Source organism: Chionomys nivalis, chromosome 21, assembly GCF_950005125.1.
Source record: "Chionomys nivalis chromosome 21, mChiNiv1.1, whole genome shotgun sequence".
Taxonomy (NCBI): Eukaryota; Metazoa; Chordata; class Mammalia; order Rodentia; family Cricetidae; genus Chionomys; species Chionomys nivalis.
In genome coordinates, this window is record NC_080106.1 from 4,994,294 (window position 1) to 5,016,047 (window position 21,754).

Below are 21,754 nucleotides of genomic sequence, written 5' to 3' on the forward strand. Positions count from 1 at the left end.
AGGGGCATGAGGCTGCTGGTCCCGTTGTCTCCAGTCAGGAAGGGGAGCGAGGTGGAAGTTGGTTCTCACTTTCTCCTTCTTTGTGCATTCTGGTACTCTGGACTGTGGGGTGGTGCCACCCACATCCTGGGGATGGTCCCCCATCTCAGTCAAGTCTCTAGGAGTAGCCTCACAGATGCTCTGAGGGCATTTCCATGATGAGTTTAAATCCAGTCAAGTTGACCGTGAGGACTAACCACCGCGTGACCTTGGAAATGGCCCTGTAAACCACAACAACTTCCCTCTGTGACTTAGATTCCCCTCGGGGTTAATGGGGTTAACAACAGAACAGATCGCATGAAGCTGGTGTCCAAGAACAGAAAATTATCATTTGTGATGGAGACAGCACACTCTTTAAAGCATGGTAAACGATGTGTGTGTGTTAAATTGGACGTTCTTATATTTATGGCCAAACAAGCGACACGTTCCCTTGGCAGTGCTTTGGAGCTAATACTCGTGAAGTATGTTGAGACATGGACAGGAGACAACAGACAGGTCCCTGCAATCCCTCAGCTCCCGGCCTGGGGAGACATGAGTACCCTGCCTGCACCTCTTCAGGCCTTCGCCCTTCTGGTCTCCTGGGTCTGCTGCTCCTTGCTCTGTCCCAGCCCCATGCTCACTGTCAAATGAGGACACTGAAGTCTGTGCCTTTGTCATTCTGGTACTTCTGAGCAGTGCTGTCGTCTTGGGATCGGATTCTGTACCCCAACTCCCCTTTCTCATTTTCTTCTTTCTCTTCTCTCGCAGCAGGGCGTGGGTGGGTGCACAAGGGATGGGAGGGATATAATTAGCATCCAGGGGAAGCAGCTCCAGCCCGCATGCTTTTCTGGGACAGCAGTACAATGAGGAAGACATGGGTATCCAGGGACCAAGGGCTCTGCTGCCATCCACCCCAACTGTCCTGCAACCCTTTGCCCCAGTGCATACCCAAAGTCAAAGCCAGCAGAGGGCCCGAAGGTGGGGCACAGAGCTCTCTGAGTCCCATGAGCTAGGCTGTGTATCCATGAAGGACCATGGGTCTATCTGAGCTGTGACAAGCTGTACCTTTAGCGCCTTCTAGCTGGATGTGTTTATGTTTATGAGACTGGGAGGCAACCACTCACCCAGGTGTCCAAGTGGGTCCATCTGGGAAGGAAGTCTGGTACTACGCACACTGCACACACACAGACCAGGAGGAGGCGGCTCCCACGTCGAGCAGGGAGCATAAAAGTGGGGTCCATGGCAGGGATCATAGGTCAGGTAGAGGAGGAGCTGCATCCACACCTGTCTGTTAGGCCATTTGGTTCCCAGTGACATCACTTTCACCATTGTCCTAGCCCCCTCAGTCCTGCTGTTGCTAAAGAGCTGTGTTTAAACAGGGGTCTGGCCTGCGTTAGAGGTCTTAGCTTTTCCCCTTTGTCTGGGCTGGAAGAGCCAGACTTGTCCCTTGAGCCTTGTAGAGCCTTTGGCTTCTCCAGAGGTCAAGGCCAGTCTAGACCACCCCCTTTTTGATGGCTTCTTTGGACTTTCCAGTTATTTTTAAATGCTAGGGTAGGATTATGAGAATAGAAATGTGTTTTCTGTGTCCAGCCTGTCCTGTGAACCCCTGGGACCCTCTGGTTAAGTTCATTTGAACATATGAACAGAAATTTGAAGCCAGGGTTTCAAACCAATTGTACACATGGCTTCTGCACACAGGTGCACAGGTACAGAATGCTTTTCCCGCCTCTTTTCTCTGTCTGAGGGTTCCTCCTGTGTTTCAGCTGGTCCCTGTCCCAGACTGCATCCTGTTGCTTTCCCCCATCCCTCATTTCCTAAGGAAACCTTTGTCCTTTCTTTCCCTCTCCCTTTTTCCCTTCCCCTTCCTCTCCTGTCCTTGACAGGGTTTTACCCTATAAAGCACAGACTGGCCTACAACTTGCTATGTAAGCTAGGCTCGTCTTGAACTCACAGCAATCCACTGTCTCAGTTTCCCAGGTGCTGGGATTTTAGGGACACACTGGGCTGCAGGCCTCACTTTGCACCATCCTTTACCGAATGAAGATTCCCAGAGTCTCCAGAGAGGCAGTTTGTGATGATATAGGACATTCTAGTTAACGGTTTTGAACTTACATGATTTAACCTGCAGAAAAGTGATTCCAGGCTTTTAAACTCAGCCTTTAAAATACAAATTGATCTTTAGCTGTGCCACAAAACTGATGACAGTATCTGCCCCAAGACGTGTTCCGATGGCCATCTCTACCCCAGGTAGCACGGCTGTTCTGGAAATGCAAGGAGAAGCTCTGCAGAGTCCCATGCAGAGCTACACAGTCAGCTCACTCTAAGTCACCCAGAGAGCATGGGCTATGTCCTACTTCTAACATTATCTCTGCATGGGGCTCGTGCCCCCTGGGGCTGACGTCAAGTTATGTGGGCCTTGCTAGGAAGCTAAGTGGCCTTATTGTGAGGCTACAGGCAGGAGCTGGATCAACCACTTACCTCCTTCTTCAAGGCAACCAACCCGTGTCACCATGTTCCAAGTGACAGGGATCATAGCCACCAAGAAAGACCAGCAAGGGAGCTTGTCAACCTGAATGGGTCAGGGAACCCAGCCTCTTTGCTGTGTGTTCGAGAAGCAGGCTGGAGAGGGCCTCGGGGATCCAGAAATGGCATGCATGGGAAGGAAGAGAAAATTCCACTCCTCTCTCTCCCTCAGCATGAGGCAGCAGTTACGATGCTGCTTCTCTCCCTTGCTGAATGCCATTCTGAATAATTTATGGCTCCACCCACAAACTGCTGAGCTGTGTTTATGGCACACCAGCAAACACAGCTCTGTTTTTCAGCATCCCCATGCCAACTGGACTGCCGCCTGGGTCAGCGTGGTGCATGTCAGGAGACAGGGAATATGGTGGCTACCCGCTGTCTACGTGAACTGAGAACAGAATTTCTTCACAAAGCCCTCAGAGATTTCCTATTGGTATCCCAGCAATAGCTGCCAGGCCTTGGGTTTATCTCCTCCTGCCGGTGCTATGTTGGGGATCATGTGGCCTTGTTCATCTTACTTTGTAGACAGTGTTTTGAAGCTGGTTTCCCTCGGTCCATTCTACAGAGAGAAAATGAGAGCTGGGAGCAAGTGGCCAGTCTGATGCACAGTGAACTGAATTTTAAGTCATCAGGCTAGGGAGGTGGCTTGGTGGTTAAAGTGCCTACCTTGTAAGCCCAAGGGTTAGACTTTGGATCCATATCTGTGAGCTCTGGGTTTGACTGAAAAACCCTGTCTCAGTGAATAAGGTGGGCAAGAAGAGTCACAATTCCAACCTGGGGCTTCCATATGCGTGGTCACACACACAGGTGTATGTGCACCCCCACACATACCTACTCATGTGCACACATGCACAGACACACATCATATACACCCATGTAAATGGAAACAAAAAAAAATGTGGTAGTTGCATCCCTGGATCTGGCCACTGCTCAAAAATCCAGCCGTGTCATTGGCTTTATCTGTCTTCCTTTCGCTGTGAGCAGCTTGGTTTTTCAGACCGTGCAAGCTGGTGGGGAAGGAAGACCTTTGAAGCTCTGGAGAATATGCGCAGTTTTTATTAAAAATTGCCACACAGATGCAAAAGAAAGCATGATTCCTCCAAACCAGAGCATGCTGCTTCAAGCCTGTTTAATAGAATTGCAATCAGTGGTTCCTGAAAATCATATAAACACACACATGCACATGTCTTTAATCCTAGCACTCAGGAGGTGGAGGCAGGTAGATCTCTGAGTTCTACCTGGTCTACAGAGCAAATTTCAGGACAGCCAAGGCTACACAAAGAAACTCTGCCTTAGAGAGGGGGAGAGAGAGAGAGTTCTTGACTTTAGGGTAATACAAAAGCAGTGTTGTATTTGAGTAGGAACCATATTTGTATTTTAAACCTGGATCTTTTCTATGATCAGCAGTATGTCAGCTTATAATCCTTCTGTTTGGAACAGTGATATTGAGCTATGGTTCCTGGTCGGTTGCCATTGTGAGGGGAGCAGCCGATACCCTGCAGTGTGCTGTGGCTGAATTAGAGCAGTCTGGTTAGGGCAGCGCATGCATTTTCCACTTAAGATGTTTTTGGTTCATGGTGAAAATGTTATAGTAAGTTTAAGAGTCTTGGTGTGTGTGTGTGTGTGTGTGTGTGTGTGTGTGTGTGTGTGTGTACACATGTGTAAAGAGGCCATATCAATAAAAATTGTGAGGCTTGTCTCCCAGTGGTGAAACTGTCTTACATTGTTCCCTTTGAATTAGCCCAGCAATGGTTTAAAATGATGTGAGAATGCTAAGTAAAGTTTGCTCTCTGCTGGCTGCAGCTGAAGCCTGGGAGTTTCCGAGTCCCCTTCCTCACACGGTACCTGCTGGAGAGCCACGGTGGAGCTGTAGGCTCCTCCCATCCATGTCTCTCACATCAGTCTTCAGGGGTGGGCTGCACACGGTAGAACTCTTGTTAGCTAGATTCTTGCAAGAGTGTTGTCACTGGTGTCCTGTAGAGTGCGTACGGGGACTGCCTAGGTGTGATGCGTGCGGGGACTGCCTAGGTGTGATGCATACGGGGACTGCCTAGGTGTGATGCATACGGGGACTGCCTAGGTGTGACGCGTACGGGGACTGCCTAGGTGTGATGGGTCTGGCAGCAGGAGGACCAGGGAACGGGAGATCAAGGTCGGAAGGAACAGAACAACAGGGCTTTTCTATGGAGACAGGTTCGGAAGGAAGGTAGGACTGATGGGTGTATTCTGGGAGACAGGAGCATCCAAGTGACAAGAAGCCCAGGGGATGGAGAGCTGGGCCGTGGCCTCCAACCGGGTAAGATGTCAGATGCAGGAGGGAGGGGAGGCTAGAGAGGGTAGCTGGCCTGAGGCCCAAGGCCAGGAGGACCTGGCCCCTGTCAGCTGGTGGTGGCTGTGGGAGTGAACACTTGGTCTGTCTTTGGGTTTCAGGTCCAACCAGAAAGATGCCGCCCAGCGCTAGCGCGGTGGACTTCTTCCAGCTCTTTGTCCCAGACAACGTGCTCAAGAACATGGTGGTGCAGACCAACATGTATGCCAGGAAGTTCCAGGAACGCTTTGGCAGTGACGGTGCCTGGGTGGAGGTGACACTGGCCGAGATGAAGGCCTTCCTGGGCTATGTGATCTCCACCAGCGTCTCGCACTGCGAGTCGGTACTCAGCATTTGGAGTGGAGGCTTCTACAGCAACCGGAGCCTCGCCCTCGTCATGAGCCAGGCCCGCTTCGAGAAGATCCTCAAGTACTTCCATGTCGTGGCCTTCCGTTCCAGCCAGACCACGCATGGGCTCTACAAGGTCCAGCCCTTCCTCGACTCCCTGCAGAGCAGCTTTGATGCTGCCTTCAGGCCATCTCAGACCCAGGTGAGGCCAGTGTGCATGTGTGTGTCTCCATGCATGTTCATGCATGCATATGTGTGTGGGTACACTTGCATGTGTGTGTGTATATACATACATACATATATACATATATATATATATATCTTCACACATGTCCATGCATGCGTGTGTGTGTGTGTGTGTGTGTGTGTGTGTGTGTGTGTGTGAGTGAGTGTCAGCCAAGGTGCCATTGAATGCTCTGAGACTTTTCTTAGCTAGGGACAGGATTTAGGATGTCTTCTCTCCCTGTCCAGCCATACTTTCTCCAGTGACTTGAACAAGTCACTTCAAGGTCACCAGCCATACTCTTAACCTTATGACCCAAACATGTTTGTAAGGGATAGTGGGGGCTTGAACCCCAACCCCCGACAGCTGGAATTCAACCCTTGCTCAGAGGTACAGCACTCTCCCCTTTCCATATCCTCCCGCTCCATGGCTCTTCCAGCACTAGGCCTTACACAGCCTCGTCTCAGGATCCCCATCCTGGTGGTGTTGCCTTCGCCTTCTGGACAGCGAAGGAGGGAGCTGGAGCTGCAGCTGCTCTTTTGGTCATTGGGACTTCTTACATGCAAAGGTTCACCTGGCCACTCGGGGTAGAACCTGAAGCCTTTTCCAGGGTCTGGAGGCCCAGCCTCCTGACTCCCTTGGCTCCTGACCCACCCTGCCCCCCATGGCTTCTGTACTGAGCACTGTCACGCTGCCACACACAGTCTGTGTCAGACTCTCAGACTCTCCTCAGAATTGCTGTTGATGTAGCACACCAAGGAGGTGGCTGATATCTGTAAAGCTCTCTAACTCAAATTAAGAAGTTGTGTACCTGGTAAGTAAGCTGAGTTCCCTCTGTGGAGAGATCTGGTTACACAGACGGACCATTCTTGATACCCATGACTTTCTTCTGGAGGCTCCTGCTAGGCTCCCATTCCTAATGTTCACTTTGGCCCAAGTCTGTCATGGTCCCCTATTCTGCACAACTGAAAACATCAGGGCTTTTTGTGGGGGTCTGTTACTGTGTCTTGGGACCATGGGCTTCTGAACTCTCTGCACAGGTCAGACTTGCTCTGGTTCCCAGGAGTGACCCGGCGCTGTCTCCCTTATACCACCATTGTGACTCTGCCCTGAACACACAGATGCTCAGGTACATGCACGTGTGTCTGTGTACGTGCACACACACATACACGTGTGCACATGCACACACAGGTACATGAACTCTCAGTGTGCAATCTTGGCAGCTTTCGTTCTAGCAAATGTTACCCTTTGCAGAGTCCTCAGAAGACCCCAGAATCTGCCAGCAAACGAAGCCATTTTTGTGTGTGACGTTCACATACAAGTACATTATTTTCATCAAAGCAGGAGTCAGATTAACCAGAGAAATATCCCTGGAGAGGGATTATGCAAATAAGCCAGAGATGTTTGTCTACCATACGTGCTACCTGGTACACCCTGAGTAGCTTGTCGCACAGAGGGGCCTCGGGGATAGTGCGGTGTGACAGAGGTGCTGGCTGTTTTCCCCAGAGGAGGAGGAGACTCAGATTCTTGCTGGCCCTGCTGGGATGTGCTTATCAGTGCGGTTGAAGATCGTGTGGAGATGTTCTAACTCGCTCACTGAGGAAGAGAAACAACAGATGCATGGTCCAGTCAAGAAGACAGGCAGGGAAAGAGCAGGGAGCGGGGGCACCTCCATGCTGTCTTCCCTATTCCTATGACCTCCTTAGATTGTCCATTTTGCTAGATGGTTCCATATGGGACTTTGGGTGTCTCATAAGCTTCAAGGAATCAGGAACTGTGAGGAACTGGGCATGAAGGTCTGGGCTACAGCACAGGCAGGCCACCTTGTCCATTCCTGTACCGAGCAGAGGCAGGGCCACATCCTGAAGTCACTTTCAAGATTTTCCAACAATAAAATCCAAGGGGCAGAGTGTGCCAGTGCATACCAGCGAGGTGTGGCTGATGCTTTCTTAGGAAAAAAAGCTTTATTTTTATTTTATATATATGAGTGGTTTTGCCTGCATGTAAGTACACTACATGTGTGCAGTGCCCACAGAGATCAGAAGCGGGCATTGGATCCCCTAGAACTGGAATTCTATAAGGTTGTGAGCTACCATGTGGGTGCCAGAAACCAAACATGGGCCCTCTGCAAGAGGAGCCATCCAAAATAGAACCAAAGGCACTGTTACCAAAAGAATGCTGGGTCTCGAGTGCAGAGCTCACCTTCCAGGGTGCCTGTGCCGGGCCATGGACTAAGGCGGCTCTTTAGGAGGGTCTCATGCCCTGAGCTGACTCAAACCTACCGAGAGAGACACACTCGACCACTGTCTCTAGGAGCTGGGGTCCTTGAAACTCGTTCCGCACGTGGCCAAAGATGCCTTCGGATGGTCCTCTTGTGGGTCCTGTCCCTTCTTTCCTGTGGCCACAAGGCTGCAGCAGTTGAGGACAGAGAATTATTCCAATCAATTTTGTTCATAAAAATAGGCAGTGGTTTGATGGTCCTCCATTTAGAGCACTGTGTCGTGTGGAAATCCGCGTGTCTGCACGTCATCTTTCTTTACAGCAGATGCACACTCTCATAGCTCAAACCCGTGGAATGGAAGCGGGGAGGGAACTGTGATACTCACTGTGCGGCCTCGGTCTTCTCCCCTCCCAAGCACTTCAGTGTGAAAAGCCAACTTGGAGTCTTTTTATTTTATTTTTTCCTTGAAAAGGTCATAAAATCGTGTTATCAAGACGCTGACATTGTTGAAGGACAGTTAATAATTGCTCAGGGTGTCGGAGCTGGAGCTATGGCTCAGTGGCTCGAATGCTTGCTGCTCTTGCCGAGGATCCAGGCTCACTTCAGAGCTCACATTGGACAGCTCCCGTCCCAGGGTCAGATGCCTCTGCCCCCCCCCCCCCCCCCCCCGTTGACACCTTTTGGGTTGCTTTCTTTCTTTCTTTGCTTTTACTTTTGCCCCTCCCCCCAAATAAATACATGGGAGACTTATTCTTACCTACAAATGCCCAACCTTAGCTTGGCTTGTTTCTAGCCAACTTTTCTTAAATTATCCCATCTGCCTTTTGCCTCTGGACTTTTGCCTTTCTCTATTCTATGTGCCTTTCTTTCCTCCTCACTCTGGGGCTGGCCGGGTGGCTGCATGCCTGGCCCCGGCATCCTCCTCTCCTCCTTTTCTTGCTTCTCAATTCCTTCCCTAGACTTCTCTTTCTATTTATTCTCTCTGCCTGCCAGCCCCACTGTCCCTCTTCTGCCGGGCTATTGACCATTCAGCTCTTTATTAGACCAATGGTGTGTTTTAGGCAGGCAGGCAGGCAGCTTCACAGAGTCAAACAAATGCAACATAAAAGAATGCAACACATCTTTGTGTCATTAAACAGATATTCCACAGCATAAACAAATATAACACATCTTAAATTAATATTCTACAACACATCTTCATTCATGTTCACATATGCCCCCCCACACACACACCTACACACACAATGACACAAATTGGGCCTGGTGACCCTGAGCCAATGATATAAATCACTGATATGGGCCACAGTCATACCTGGCTCCATCTCTGTGATGTAGGGTTTTGACACGACCCAAGGATCTAGGGTTTCAGATACAGTCACTGAAGATGGGCCTGGGATAGCGGCTCTGAGCCTGTTGTCTCATGCCAGGGAAGATCACAGGCACAGCCAGCGTGGGATTGTGCAAGGAGGACAGCAAGAACCACGCCATAGCTGATAAAGGACTCTGCTGCGGGTCAGGGTGTAGGTGAGTGCACCCATGCTTCCCAGCTGAGTCCTCCCCAGAGCAGCAGGTAAGGAGACTTCAGGTCAGGGAAGCCAAGTGACTTCGGCATGGTCACACAGCCTTCTGAAGGTGTTCCTGAGAACCAGGCTCACATTGCCCTATGAGAACTCATGTTTTTCCTTTTCCCGCAGGTGCTACATGAACCCCTGATTGATGAGGACCCCGTGTTTATCGCCACATGCACGGAGCGTGAGCTGCGGAAGAGGAAAAAGCGGAAATTCAGCCTGTGGGTCCGCCAGTGCTCTTCGACCGGCTTCATCATCCAGGTGAGTTGGGGGCACTGTGGAGGGGGATAAGAGGTGTCAGAAGTGGGGGCTGCGGGGATATGCAGACACTGGGGAGATGGCAAGGGCGAAGTGGAGTGCCCTGGGCCCAGTCAGCTCGCTCTCTTCCCACTGTCTGTCACACTTGGCTCCAGCAGAGGGCAGTCTGTCTCACTTCACCTACTATGGGAAGCTGGTCCTTGGAGAGGACACAGCCATGACTAGCTCCACCCCTGTCATGTAGGGGTTTTGAGATGACCTAAGGACCAATGGTGCCAGACACTTAGAGGCACCAAAGATGGCTTGGGATACTGGCTTTGAGTTTGTCTCGGTGGAGGCAAGCTTTGTTAAGGAGAATTCGGTAAAGGTGGGAGATTGAGGAAAAGAAAGAAAAGCCCCTGAGAGCTGGAGGGTTTCCAGGAGGGAAAGCCATCAGGCTTTTGCCTAGGGTTCATCTGGGGCCATGGCAGAGACTGGACAACGGCTGAAGTAATTGCTTTGAGGCTGGTTAGTCTTCTTGACTGCTGTGGGCTGAGCCGATGGAGGGACCACGTGCTCCATGCATGTCCCCTGACCCAAATATGGAGATTATCATGTGTTGTTCAGGCCATTGGGGTGGTTGGAGCCCAGCTCTGTCTATCTCTGGGTCCATCAACAAAGTGCTGACCTTGAGTGTCTGCTGCCTGTCAGTCATTGGCCGTGTTAGCTCCAACCTTATTGGCGTCTCAAGTGCTGCTGCTTACACTGTGTCCTCTCTGCTCATTTACGTGGCCAGCCCACAGTTTCAGGCTCCAATTACCTGCTGTGAATCGCCATCTGAAACTATCACGCAAACCACTCCAGGAATAACCGTCTCTTAGGTGCTGGGCCTTTCTTGAGTAGGGAGATGGAGTCCGAGGTCCACCCTGAGAAGGGAGTCACCCACTTGCCCAGCACATCCACCCTGTATACACCACCTGCCCATAAGTCACCTTGCTACTGTCTGTTATCGGGTCATCTAGCACAGTGCTTGTGCCAAAAATGAGCCGTATTTCCGTATAGCGACCCCCAGACAAAAGAGTCATGATGCCGACCCAGCAGATTCGTCAGATGTGTGCGGCAAAGTGCTAAGCCTAGACGCAGCGTGAAAGTTCTTGAATGGATAAGGAAAGAGAAACTGTTGAATGCTGGCTTGCTGAAGTTTGTGCTCAGAAGGAATCTCTCTATGACGCTGTGAAGAAGGGAGGTTTGGGCTCATTTGTTGTCATATTTCAAACTGCAAAAGGTGTAACCACAGCTCGCGTCAAGATGCAGAATAGTGCTGTCTGTCAAATGTCTGCTGGGGATCATGCAACAATCCTGGGATAGTGGTGATGGCTGAATTTTTATAAAAAGCACTTTGGGGGCAGGGGTGTAGCTTGGTAAAGTGCCTTCCTCGCGTGCACAAAGCCCTGGATTTGATCTCTAGCACCGCATAGCCTGGTATGGTAGTTCCTGCCTGTGAGCCCAGCACTTAGGAGGTTGAGGCATGAGGATCAAAAAACTTCTGGGTACCCAACTTCACAGTGGGCTTGTAGGCTGCATGCCACCAGTCACCTTTCTGGACCAGGAAAGCAAGCTCCGAGCATGTGATCTGCTTGCTCACAACTGCACCAGCAGTGAGTGATGCACCCATGCCCTGTGTCTCCATCATCTCTTGTGAGGGGATGTAGATAAGCCTCAGGGCTCTCTGGTGTGGCCAGACACCCCCACCACCTCACCTGTCTCTTCCCTGTGCACATTCACTATGCACCTCTGTGCCCTGGCTCCTCACAGAGCTGCTGATGGGATACATTCTGTACTAGCGGCAGGGAGCCCGGTTCTGTCCTGTTCTGAAGGAGAGAGAGTCACGCCAGTGAGGGTGATGGGGCTTCTGGATCATTTTTCTGGAGGCCTCAGTGCACCAGACCCCAGCGACAGTGAGCGGCATGTCAGCTGGTGCATCTCAGTGGCCTCTGCGTCCACCAGATCAGTTGCTGCCGTGGCCCTCGTGTTCTTTCGGGATCACAGGGATAAACAGGAGAACTGCTGTTGAATTCCAGGCCAGCCTGGGCTACAGAGTGAGACCCTATCTCTAAACAACAAGTATAGAGAGGGTCTGTAAGACAGTCTATGGGTAAAGGTGCTTGCTACCAAACCTGACAATTGCGTTTGATCCCTGGGACCCACGTGGTGGAAGTAGAGAGCTAATTCCCCCATGCTGTCCTCTGACTTCCCCATACTCTTCATAGTGCACAGTTACATGGTCACATGTAGGCACGCGTGTGTACATATGCACATACACATATCATAAACTAATACATTTAATTTTTAAGGTATGGAACTTATTGTATAGTAGTGAGCTGTCCTCACTTGGGGGTCTCTGAGCCCCCTTCTGGTGCCACTTCTAAATTCTTGACAGGGAGGAGAAGGCTGTTGGCTTAGCAGAACTTCATTGTACACCATGGCCACACCTTGAGAAGAATGCTTGGACTTGTCCGTGGACAGAGTACTGAGCAGTTTCAGATAGTCTTGCAAATGTGTGTCCCAAGCCAAGGACAAACTCTCAGCTGCCCATTACTGGTGTTTGGGGAAAATTGCCAGTCCCAGGAGAGCAAGATCCTGGCCTAGCTTTGAGTCCTGATCATCTCCAGACCTGCACAGAAGGCAGTACACACCGATGACCACAAACTTGTGTCTTAGAACACAGCGGTTTCCAGCTGCACTTCTCAGTGCTGGTGAAGAAGGTCTTTTATAATTAGTGTCTCCTCCTAATTTACTCTTATATTCAGCACCACCCCCACAAAACCCAGCACATCTGTAATTCCAGGGAATGCTTTACTTTTTAACATCCATTTTTTACTTTATGTATACGAGTTTTGATTATATGAGTGTATGCATGCCACATGTGTGCCTGGTGCCTGCAGACACCAGAAGAGGGCAGCAGATCTCCTGGAACAATTACAGACTGTTGTGAGCCAGCACGTGAATGCTGGGACCAAACAGAAGTGCTCTTAGGCACTGAGCCATCTCCCCAGTCCTAGTAAACTTTAGTGTTCTCTGTATTAGTCACTTTTCTTGTCACTAAGACCAAATACACGACAAGAAGCAGCCTAGAAGAGGTTTGTGCTAGTTCACTGGCACAGTGGCAGCAGGAGCAGCTTGGGCCGTGGCAGTGGGTAAGGTAGCTGTCTACACTGTGTTGACCGTCAGGAAGCAGAGATCTCAGTAGAAAACAGAGACCAAGACATAATCCTCAAAACCAGCACACCACACCCTTCAAGAAGGCCCCACCTCCAAATGGTTCCTTAACCTCTCAAAGCAGTACCACAGCTGGGAACCAACTGTCCAAACACACAAATGTAGGGAACATTTTGCATTCTGTCCACAACCTGCAGAGATAGCCATTTGAGTATGTAGTCAGCATGTCTATATAAACCATGTTGACTAAAGCTGGAGTGAGAGAGACGTCGACAATCCTTATGGCTCCCAGAGAGTGATGGACACCTCAATTTTGCAACAGAAGGTTCTTGAGCCCTGTGGAAACACAGTGGCTGATGTTTTGACTTCAGCCTTGTGGGCCATGAACACAGGAGTCAGCTGTGCTGTGCTCAGGCTCCTCTCTTGTAGGGTTGGTACCAACATACATGTCAGAGGGACATGCAGTATTTTGTTTTGTTTTTGGTTTTTTGAGACAGGGTTTCTCTGTAGCTTTGGAGCCTGTCCTGGAACTAGCTCTTGTAGACCAGGCTGGCCTCAGACTCACAGAGACCTGCCCACCTCTGCCCTAGTGCTGGGATTAAAGGCATGCACCACCACCGCCAGGCTAATATTTTAAAAACCCTGGAGCATAGTTTTTCTGAAGCTAAGTGTGGATGTGTGCAGCGTCAAAACACGTATATTCAGCTGCATTTACAGAAGATCCATGCAGGCCAGGAACACCAGCTTTCAGACCATTGCTGAACCCAGTGGCTCTGTTGTTCTGCCCCACTTCTCAGTTGCCTGCTCTGTTGAAGATTTTCTTGCTAAGTCACATTCCTGAGCGTTGACCTAAGCACAGAGTTGGGCCTTTGCGTTCTGTTCTCTTCAAGGACACATGTGCTTGGTAGATGACCTCCCAAACTCACCAGACAGGATGGGTCCTGGCATGGTAGCTGGGTCTCCCATATGTTCCTTCTGGGTGTTTCTCAGAGAGCCGAGCAGCCCTGGCATGGTCAGACTGCTCCAGTGTCAGCGTGTGCTGCAGGGCAGGGCAGGCATGAAAGAATGGTAGTGGGCTGTATACAAGGTCTCTGAGCACTCCCAAGAATGTCTGCTCTCTTTAGGTGAGGGGACTAGTTGGTACCCGACATCGAATCCATCCTCTTTCCCACGCCTTTGGTGGCAGTCACGGAGCTGGCATGGATTGTGTAGGGACTGCTTCCTAAGTTCAACACCACCTCTTTGATGACCTGGCCCTTGGAGTGTGTCTGACCTCCACTGTATCTCTGGTATGGTGAGACAGGTGAGGCCTGCTCTGCCTGCCTTTGAGCTGACTGGTCATTTTGCCCAGTGGTCAGTACCTATATAAGAGCGTACCTAGCCCTTGAAATGGCCCTTGCTTCTATGTTTTTTATATTTTTATTTATGTTTGGGAATTCAGAAGCAGGTTTGCATCACTTTTAACTGCCAGTTTCCCCACCTAGACTTTTCCAGAAAGAAGCCTCCAGGCTGAACCAGCAACTGCTCAGATTTTGGGTTGCCATGGTGGTGACCTGGGACTGCACGAGGCCGATGAGAGACTGGGGTAGCTTCCTCGTGTTCTCTGCCCTTGTGTGTCCTGCAGCTTCATGCTGTGGTCCATGTTGCCTTTGACTGTCTGACCTCTGTACATTTCTGTTCAAGATCTATGTCCACCTGAAGGAAGGCGGTGGCCCAGATGGCCTGGATGCTCTGAAGAACAAGCCCCAGCTCCACGGCATGGTGGCCCGAAGCCTGTGCCGGAATGCGGCTGGGAAGAATTATATCATCTTCACAGGGCCCAGTATCACCAGCCTCACCCTGTTCGAAGAATTTGAGAAGCAAGGTTTGTCCAGTGGCCATCCCAGCGTGGCCAGCTTCTTGGGGAAGGGTGGGAGGTGAAGAGGACAGGAGTGATGGCCAGCACAGACTGCACAGGCATCTCGGCTGCCCCGTGTCTGGGTTCTCGTGATCTCAAGGTGTTAGTCCTGGGCTCACCATCTAAAGACCACATCGGCGCCGAGCCCTGCCAGTCATCTGGGCACTCATGTGTGTGTCCTTTGCTGTGTGGTTCTGGCCATCGGGGGTGTGGAGGAAAAGCTCCTAGTAAGAGGGGTCTGGAAAGTATGAGAATCACCCACTATCACTAGTGAGACTCTCCTTCCCGTCCGGCAGAGACCTGTGTGGTCAGGGACAATCCCATGGGCTTCTTGGAGCAAGAGGTTCCATTTGTTCTTTGCAGACTTGATAAGCTTCCCATGGCTTTGACAGAAGTTGGATGTAAAAATGAAGACCTAAGTGCTAAGCTGTGCTTGGAGACAGCTCAGAAAGTGTCACTCATAGACAGAAGCTACTAGAATTGAGGCATTTTGCTCTGCCACACAGTAGATGTCAGGCCTTAAACTGCACCCTCTTGTATTGTGGAGGAATAAGCAGCTTACACCCTGGACCTTGGAAGCTGTGTTGAAATGGGGGAGCAGTCCACCTCGGCGCTGCAGGCTAGGTAAGGGTGACTGTCTGTTGCGGGCAGGCTAGGTAAGGGTGACTGTCTGCACTGGCCGTCGCGGGCAGGCTAGGTAAGGGTGACTGTCACGGGCAGGCTAGGTAAGGGTGTCTGTCTGCACTGCAGGCTAGGTAAGGGTGACTGTCTGCACTGCAGGCTAGGTAAGGGTGACTGTCTGCACTGGCCATCGCGGGCAGGCTCAGAACTCATCTGTGGCGAGAGCTCAGCAAGAGATCAGACTGAGGGGGGAGGAAGGCTGTAGAACTGGTCCTAGAACACATGACGCAGCAGCTTTGGAGGAGATCCGGCTCTCCATGAAACACAGTGGGCAGCTGGCCTGCTGCCTGAGCCCATGTCTATGGAGGAGTGTTTAGAGAGGCGTAACTTCTGATGGTGTCTGCACAGATATATGTGATGGTCCACTCCTGCCTGGGTTTGCTATCAGTACTGGGAGTTGTGATTTCTATCCCCCCCTCTGTGTGTGTGTGTGTTTGTGTGTGTGTGTGTGTGTATGAGAGAGAGAGAGAAAGAGAGAGAGAGGGAGGGAGGGAGGGAGGGAGGGAGGGAGGGAGGGAGGGAGGGAGGGAGGGAGAGAGAGAGAGAGAGAGAGCGAGCAGTGTGAGTGTTGGTACCGGAGCATGGCCTGGACCACTGGGACTGCTTCCCCAGGAGTCAGGAGTGTTGCTTCTGAGATCCAAGGCTCAGTAAGCTAGGAGATGGGCAGAGAACTCTGGCTGGACAAGAGTGATGGGTATGGACTTTGTCTTTTCCTAAGGTTAGGTAATATAGAAATTATATATAATTATATATAATTTCTATATTACCTCTAGAGTTACTGAGCTCTTTGTGTTGGAGTGCCGTGTGCCTCATCACAGTGACAAGAGCCCTTAGGACCGTGGGTGTGTCCACCCCAAGGCCTCTGGCTGCATTGTTGGCCACAGCCACAGCACCTTTACCATCTGAGCCGCGACCTGGGGTCTTGCCCTCCTTCAGGTCTCCTTCCTCTTCTTCTGTGAGGTACATGCAATAACCCAGCAGATACAGGTTTCTGGAAGCAGACGGCGTGATAAGCCCCACAGTGCCAACAAAGGGTCCTGTGGATGAGCGCCATATTGTTGCAACAATTCATTGCTCACATTTGTCGGGGCCTGGTGACCTGAGGGTGGATCTTACAGAGGAAGGAAGGCCCAAGGAGGACAGGGCCTCGACAGCTGCTTCTGAGGGTTCTGCTCACACCTACTTCTCTCCTTCCCTGGGTTGTGGGTGGGGCACCCTGACAACGGCACATGTGAGATTTTGCATCTTTCCTGCCAGGGATCTACTGCTGTGGCCTACTGAGTTCTAGGAAAAGCGACTGCACGGGCCTCCCTCCATCCATGTTGACCAACCCTGCCACCCCACTCGCCCGGGGCCAGTACCAGATCAGGACAAAGGGGAACATGTCTCTGATCTGCTGGTATAACAAGGGGCACTTCCGCTTCCTGACCAATGCCTACTCCCCTGTGCAGCAAGGTGAGTGGGGAGTGTGAGTGTGGGTCTAGGAAGTGGGGGGTATCCAGGGCACAAGCCTGGGGCACCCTCATGCTGGCTGTGTCCTTAGTCTTTGTTCTGTCCTAGGAAGGGGCAGGGAAGAGCCTCATGCAGCCCTTAGCAAGCTGGGAGGATTTGAATGACATGGCTTTGTGACCTACCTGCTTGTTAGGGTGTGATGCTCCTATTGTTTAGGACATAATGATGCGCTGCATTCGGGGTGGATGTGTGGATCTCTTATCATCGTGGACTCCTGCAAGCAAAACGCCTGTGTAACCCTGGCTGCCAGGCGGCCCACTGCTCTCCTCACTAGTTCTCTGGGGATTTAAAATCGATTCAGAACAGAGGGACTTAATTAGCCCAGAGTCTGTATTTAAAGTAACTGACAGTTAAGACAGTGTTAAACTGCTGAGAAAAAAATTGATGATTGCAAAGGAATCTGCAGAGCTGCTTCCAATGTGGCATTCACATGTGCTGTTTGCATTCCCCTTTGCATGCTGAGAGTATGATCTGCAGGTTCCTGTGGCACGCACACGCACATGTGTGTGCGCGCGCGTGTGTATTATATATGTCCATGTATATATAGTGGTACAATGTATGTATGGTTGTGTTACACATGTCATCCACATGTGCTTCTGTGGCAGTGTGTGTATGTGTACTTCCTCCGTATAGTATGCGTTTCTGTCGTGTGACCTAAAACTAGCCAGCACAGTGGGATACTCTAAGCATGCCCGGTGCACACCATGCTAGGAAGGACACTTCCATCTTTGTCCCTGTGTCTAGCAGAGGCTAGGCAGACAGTGCAGGGCAGGCCAGGGGACAGGCATCATACAGCAGCCATTGGTGCAATGGAATGTGGAGGTCCCGTGGGTTCTCTCTTGGTCCCCAGGCTCTGCTGGTTGTGACTTGGGCTATGACTTTGGAGGCATTAGCTGCATTCCCTTTGTAAGTGCCAAGAATTTTGAGATAGATGTGTCTGTCAGTGATGGGTAGCAGTGGGGAAGGCAAGGAACTTTCCAGCCCAAGGCCCCGGGAAAGGACCTTGAGAGGTGTGAGGGGGTTGGGCCTGGTGTGGAAGGATGGCCTCCTTGCTCCTCTCTAATATGATCCCACCCACACAATAAAGGACGCAGAGAAACTGCCACTGTCCCCTCCCAGCAGCCCTTGACCAAGTCGGCCACTATGGGGAGGAAGAGAGAGCGCTGCTTCCCCTCAGCTCCTCTCGGGCTTGTCCTGGTAGTGTTCTCCTGTGCTTTTTAGAGTCACCTGCAGGCGTCATCCCTGCGCCCCCTTGGTGGCGATGTCTTTGCACTTGCTGCCTTCACCGTCCCCTCCCCTTCTCTGCTAAAGCACCCGATGGGTGGTCCTGATGCAGTTCCCCATCCCACCCCACGCCACCCCCAGAAACTGGCCAGCCAGGAACACAGGGAAGTGCTTAAGTGCCTGAAAGAAGACTGAGCGCCCCTCTTCTCCCCCACAGGTGTCATCATCAAGAGGCGGAGTGGGGAAATCCCCTGCCCTCTGGCTGTGGAGGCCTTTGCTGCTCACCTCAGCTACATCTGCAGATACGATGATAAGTACAGCAGGTGCATGTTGGGGCGGCCGCTGTGCCTTCAGATGGCAGTGGCTGGGGCTTTGGGGGCAAATGACACCGGCACACTGGTGTGTTGGGAGGTAGTGTTGGCCCAGACATGCTGAGAGCATGCGTTTGGAGCATGAGGAGCTATGAGGTCGTTCCTGGCCCCCCTCCTGGCCCCAGGTGGCCTACACACCCACCTTAGCTCCACACACACCACCACACACCTCTCAGCTCACAGTCCAGGCCTCCAACCCCACCTAAGGCCCCTTCCTCACAAGATACCCAGTGGTGGGCATCCTGGCACGCACTTCAGCCTTTATCCTCCATGGGCTTCATCCATCCCACCCCCTCCCTTCTGTCCACTGAGTCCTTGGTTCCTTTGCACAAGAATGCCTGTGATCAGGTGTGGGCTTGCACTGTGCACATACAGTATGCAGAAGGCACATGCAGTGTGTGCGGCAGATGTGTGTGACTTACATGTGCACAGAGCTATCCTGCCCAGGTCTCCTGAAAACCAGAGGAGGCTGTTGTGCATGTAGATGCCTTCATCACAGTCTTCCTACCCAGAGCAGAACTAGTCCAGCTGGCCAGGTAGTCAAGCTCGGCTGCCTTAGGGGAACCTCCATTGTTGGGCCTATGACCTGGTGTGGAGCACCTAGCCTGTGAAAAGCCACCTCTTCTGCCTTGACAGGACACTTACCACATCAGCGCCACCGCGTTTCAAAGAAGGTGGTGGCTTAGTGGACACAGAGGGGTAGTGTCCTGTGCTAGACACTCTGGCGGTCTTCAGACATGATACGGCCAGGATGCAGAGAAAATATCTAGGAAAAGATAATCCTAAAAGATAAGGTTCTGGCCACGAATAGTGTCTCAGGGCCAGCCCCAGGGTCCTGCATCTTCCTCAAGGAAGGACAAATGAAATGCATCTGGGAAAGAGAGCGCCTTGCAGGGCCCGGAGCTGAGGGAGCAAGTACTTCAGGTGTAAATGGGCCTAGAGCAGGCTTTGGGAAGAGGGCTGCTGGGGGCTGGGGTCGGGCTTGCTGTAGCCCCGCCCTCTCTCCCATTTCTCAATAGCTGTTCCCTTTTCTTCATTTTCCTTGAGTGAAGTTCACTGTGTCAGAGCCCTGCCCACAGCTGGTCCCTGGCGCCCCCACCGTATGGGCGTCTGCAGAAACTGTGACCAAGTGTAGAATCTCTGGAGCCTCTGGGCTCTCCTTCCCTGCTTGCCTGCTGCGTGACTTCTCTGAGGAGAGAACAAACACTTGTTCACCCCAGATCGGGCACGCGTTACAGATTAAAGAAAAGTTCCAATAGTCTATCCTAGTCAGCCAGTGAGTTTATCATGGTCACTGAACAGGAGCATGGGTGACAGCGCCCAAAAGCTCCATTCCCGGGGTTCCCTCAGCTGATTGGAGAGCCCCCTCCTTCCTCCCAGTATTTGCATGGCTGATGTAGCCTTGGGATGGGACCTTGTGAACACTGCACTCCCCAGGCCCCCAAGTTCCAAGAGCTCCCTCAGTCGGTTTTATTTCTTCCTGTGATTTGTGGGTTTTGTTCACTTCCTGCGACTTAAAGAGCTTCCTTCCACGAGGAAGGGATTGAGCGTTTAAACCTCAGGAAACAGCTATATGACATTGTACTCCTCTCTCCCCAGGTATTTCATCTCTCACAAGCCAAACAAGACGTGGCAGCAGGTGTTCTGGTTCGCCATCAGCATCGCCGTCAACAACGCCTACATCCTATACAAAATGTCAGATGCCTACCATGTGAAGAGGTACAGCCGGGCTCAGTTTGGAGAAAGACTTGTCAGGGAGTTGCTGGGCCTGGAGGATGCATCACCAGCCCACTGAGACTGTGCTGGCCCAGGGGTGGCAGGGACAAGGAGGGAGCCAGTCACCTGCCTGCCTGTTGGAGGGTCCATGTGTGGCCAGAGGGTCTGCTTTCAGCATCACCCCCCCCAAAGGGGAGTGGGCACCCCAGAGCCCGGTACAGGTGACTGGAGGGGCGTGGCGGCGGAAGCTACCAGCAGCAGGACCGGTGGACCATGCTCTGCTGCCCAGAGCTCAAGAGATCATGACAGGCTCAAGTTCAGACCAGGCAAGCTTGCAAAATGGGCCACTCAGCACCTAGGGACATGTGTGATCAGTTTAGATGGCTCCCTTGCAAGAAGAAATGCGGTATGGTGCCGTTAAAACTCCAGGAGACAGGAGCGGCTGCAGCTTGCTGACTAAACAGGGTGTTCCTGCTGCATCCTCCACGGGGCTGGTGGGGGGCAGGGCCGAGAGGGAACCGAGAGGTTCACAGAGAAGAGCAATGCTGTTTTTTTATTTTTCAATATATCTTCAGGTTATTTTCCTACTGTTGCTTAAGGTCTACTGTAAACGAGATGTGTCCCTTCCTCTCCCACCCCGACGCCCTCACAGTTCCCTGCATGATCACAGTTCTGTGTCTGGCCTGGGGACCCGCAGGCTGTGTTCTTTGTCACCATGCCGTTGTTGGCAGAATTACTTGTTTTGAGAAATACGTAGCGTTGTGAAAACAAAACCCTCCAGCATCCTTTCTCCGTGTGTGGTCCCCCAGAAAGGTACAGCTGGATCGGGAGGCCCTGGCTAGGGAACCCCCTGTGACTCGACCTGAGGTTGGGCACTTCCCATAGCAGGGGCCGGCAGAGGCTGGCAGGAAGGCAAGACCCAGGCCCTTCCGCCTGAGGTTGATGCATCTCCATGGAGCCTCCGCCCCGAGGTGGATCCACCATCCCCACACACAGGAAATGAGTGATTTCTGCACCTTGCAGCAGCCCCTTCATCCGAACTCCACCGCCACCTAATCTCTTCAGACACACGATGTCCTCAACGGGGGCTTTGGGTCACTCTTCCGTGTTCATTTTTTGAGCTGAGGTGTGGCTGCACCTCGTCACTTCTGTGTCCTCCCTCTCCACAAGCACCCTCACTTGTGGTGGGACCCGCGATGCCGTGGATCGTGGACCCGATTTCAGATTGTGTTTGAGATAATCTTTGCTGTACCCTTAACTGGATTGCGAGCACTTTTGCCACGTGGAGAAATATATTTTTAATTTGTGATGCTTTTCTACAAGGTTCACCTTTTTCTGAGTTCAGGTGTTTCCAACACTTAGGGAGACTAACGAAGGCCAATGACTTTTTCTTTTCTGTCCAAACAAGAAAAATAAAAATAAAAGTCTATTTAGATGTCGGCTGTTAGTATGTGGCTTTGTTTCCAGGGTCAGGGTTAGAACGCTACTCCTCTGACCTTGCTTTCCCATCGTGTGACCGGGTACGTGTGAGCTAAACTGTTGGTGGAATTGTGAGCCACAGGAGAGTTTATCAGAGGGAATCAGCGAGGATTGATGTGTGGATATACATATAAGTGAATGACAGTAGCTCTGAGCATAGCTGTCCAGACCCCTCTCCTCAAATTATTTTTAGTCTTGGTTACCTGAGG

General features: G+C 51.6%; 1 protein-coding gene across 1 annotated transcript in view; it reads left to right on the top strand.

The window, feature by feature from the left end:
- Pgbd5 (piggyBac transposable element derived 5) overlaps positions 1-21,506 on the top strand; it is a 59,793-nt gene extending 38,287 nt beyond the window's left edge. The window contains exons 2-7 of the mRNA XM_057753943.1: positions 4,972-5,399; positions 9,336-9,470; positions 14,349-14,529; positions 16,501-16,698; positions 18,197-18,302; positions 19,950-21,506. Coding sequence (XP_057609926.1) covers positions 4,972-5,399; positions 9,336-9,470; positions 14,349-14,529; positions 16,501-16,698; positions 18,197-18,302; positions 19,950-20,145 — 1,244 coding nt within the window. The 3' untranslated portion in view covers positions 20,146-21,506. The remainder of the gene's footprint in view (positions 1-4,971; positions 5,400-9,335; positions 9,471-14,348; positions 14,530-16,500; positions 16,699-18,196; positions 18,303-19,949) is intronic.
- Positions 21,507-21,754: the final 248 nt, after the last annotated feature.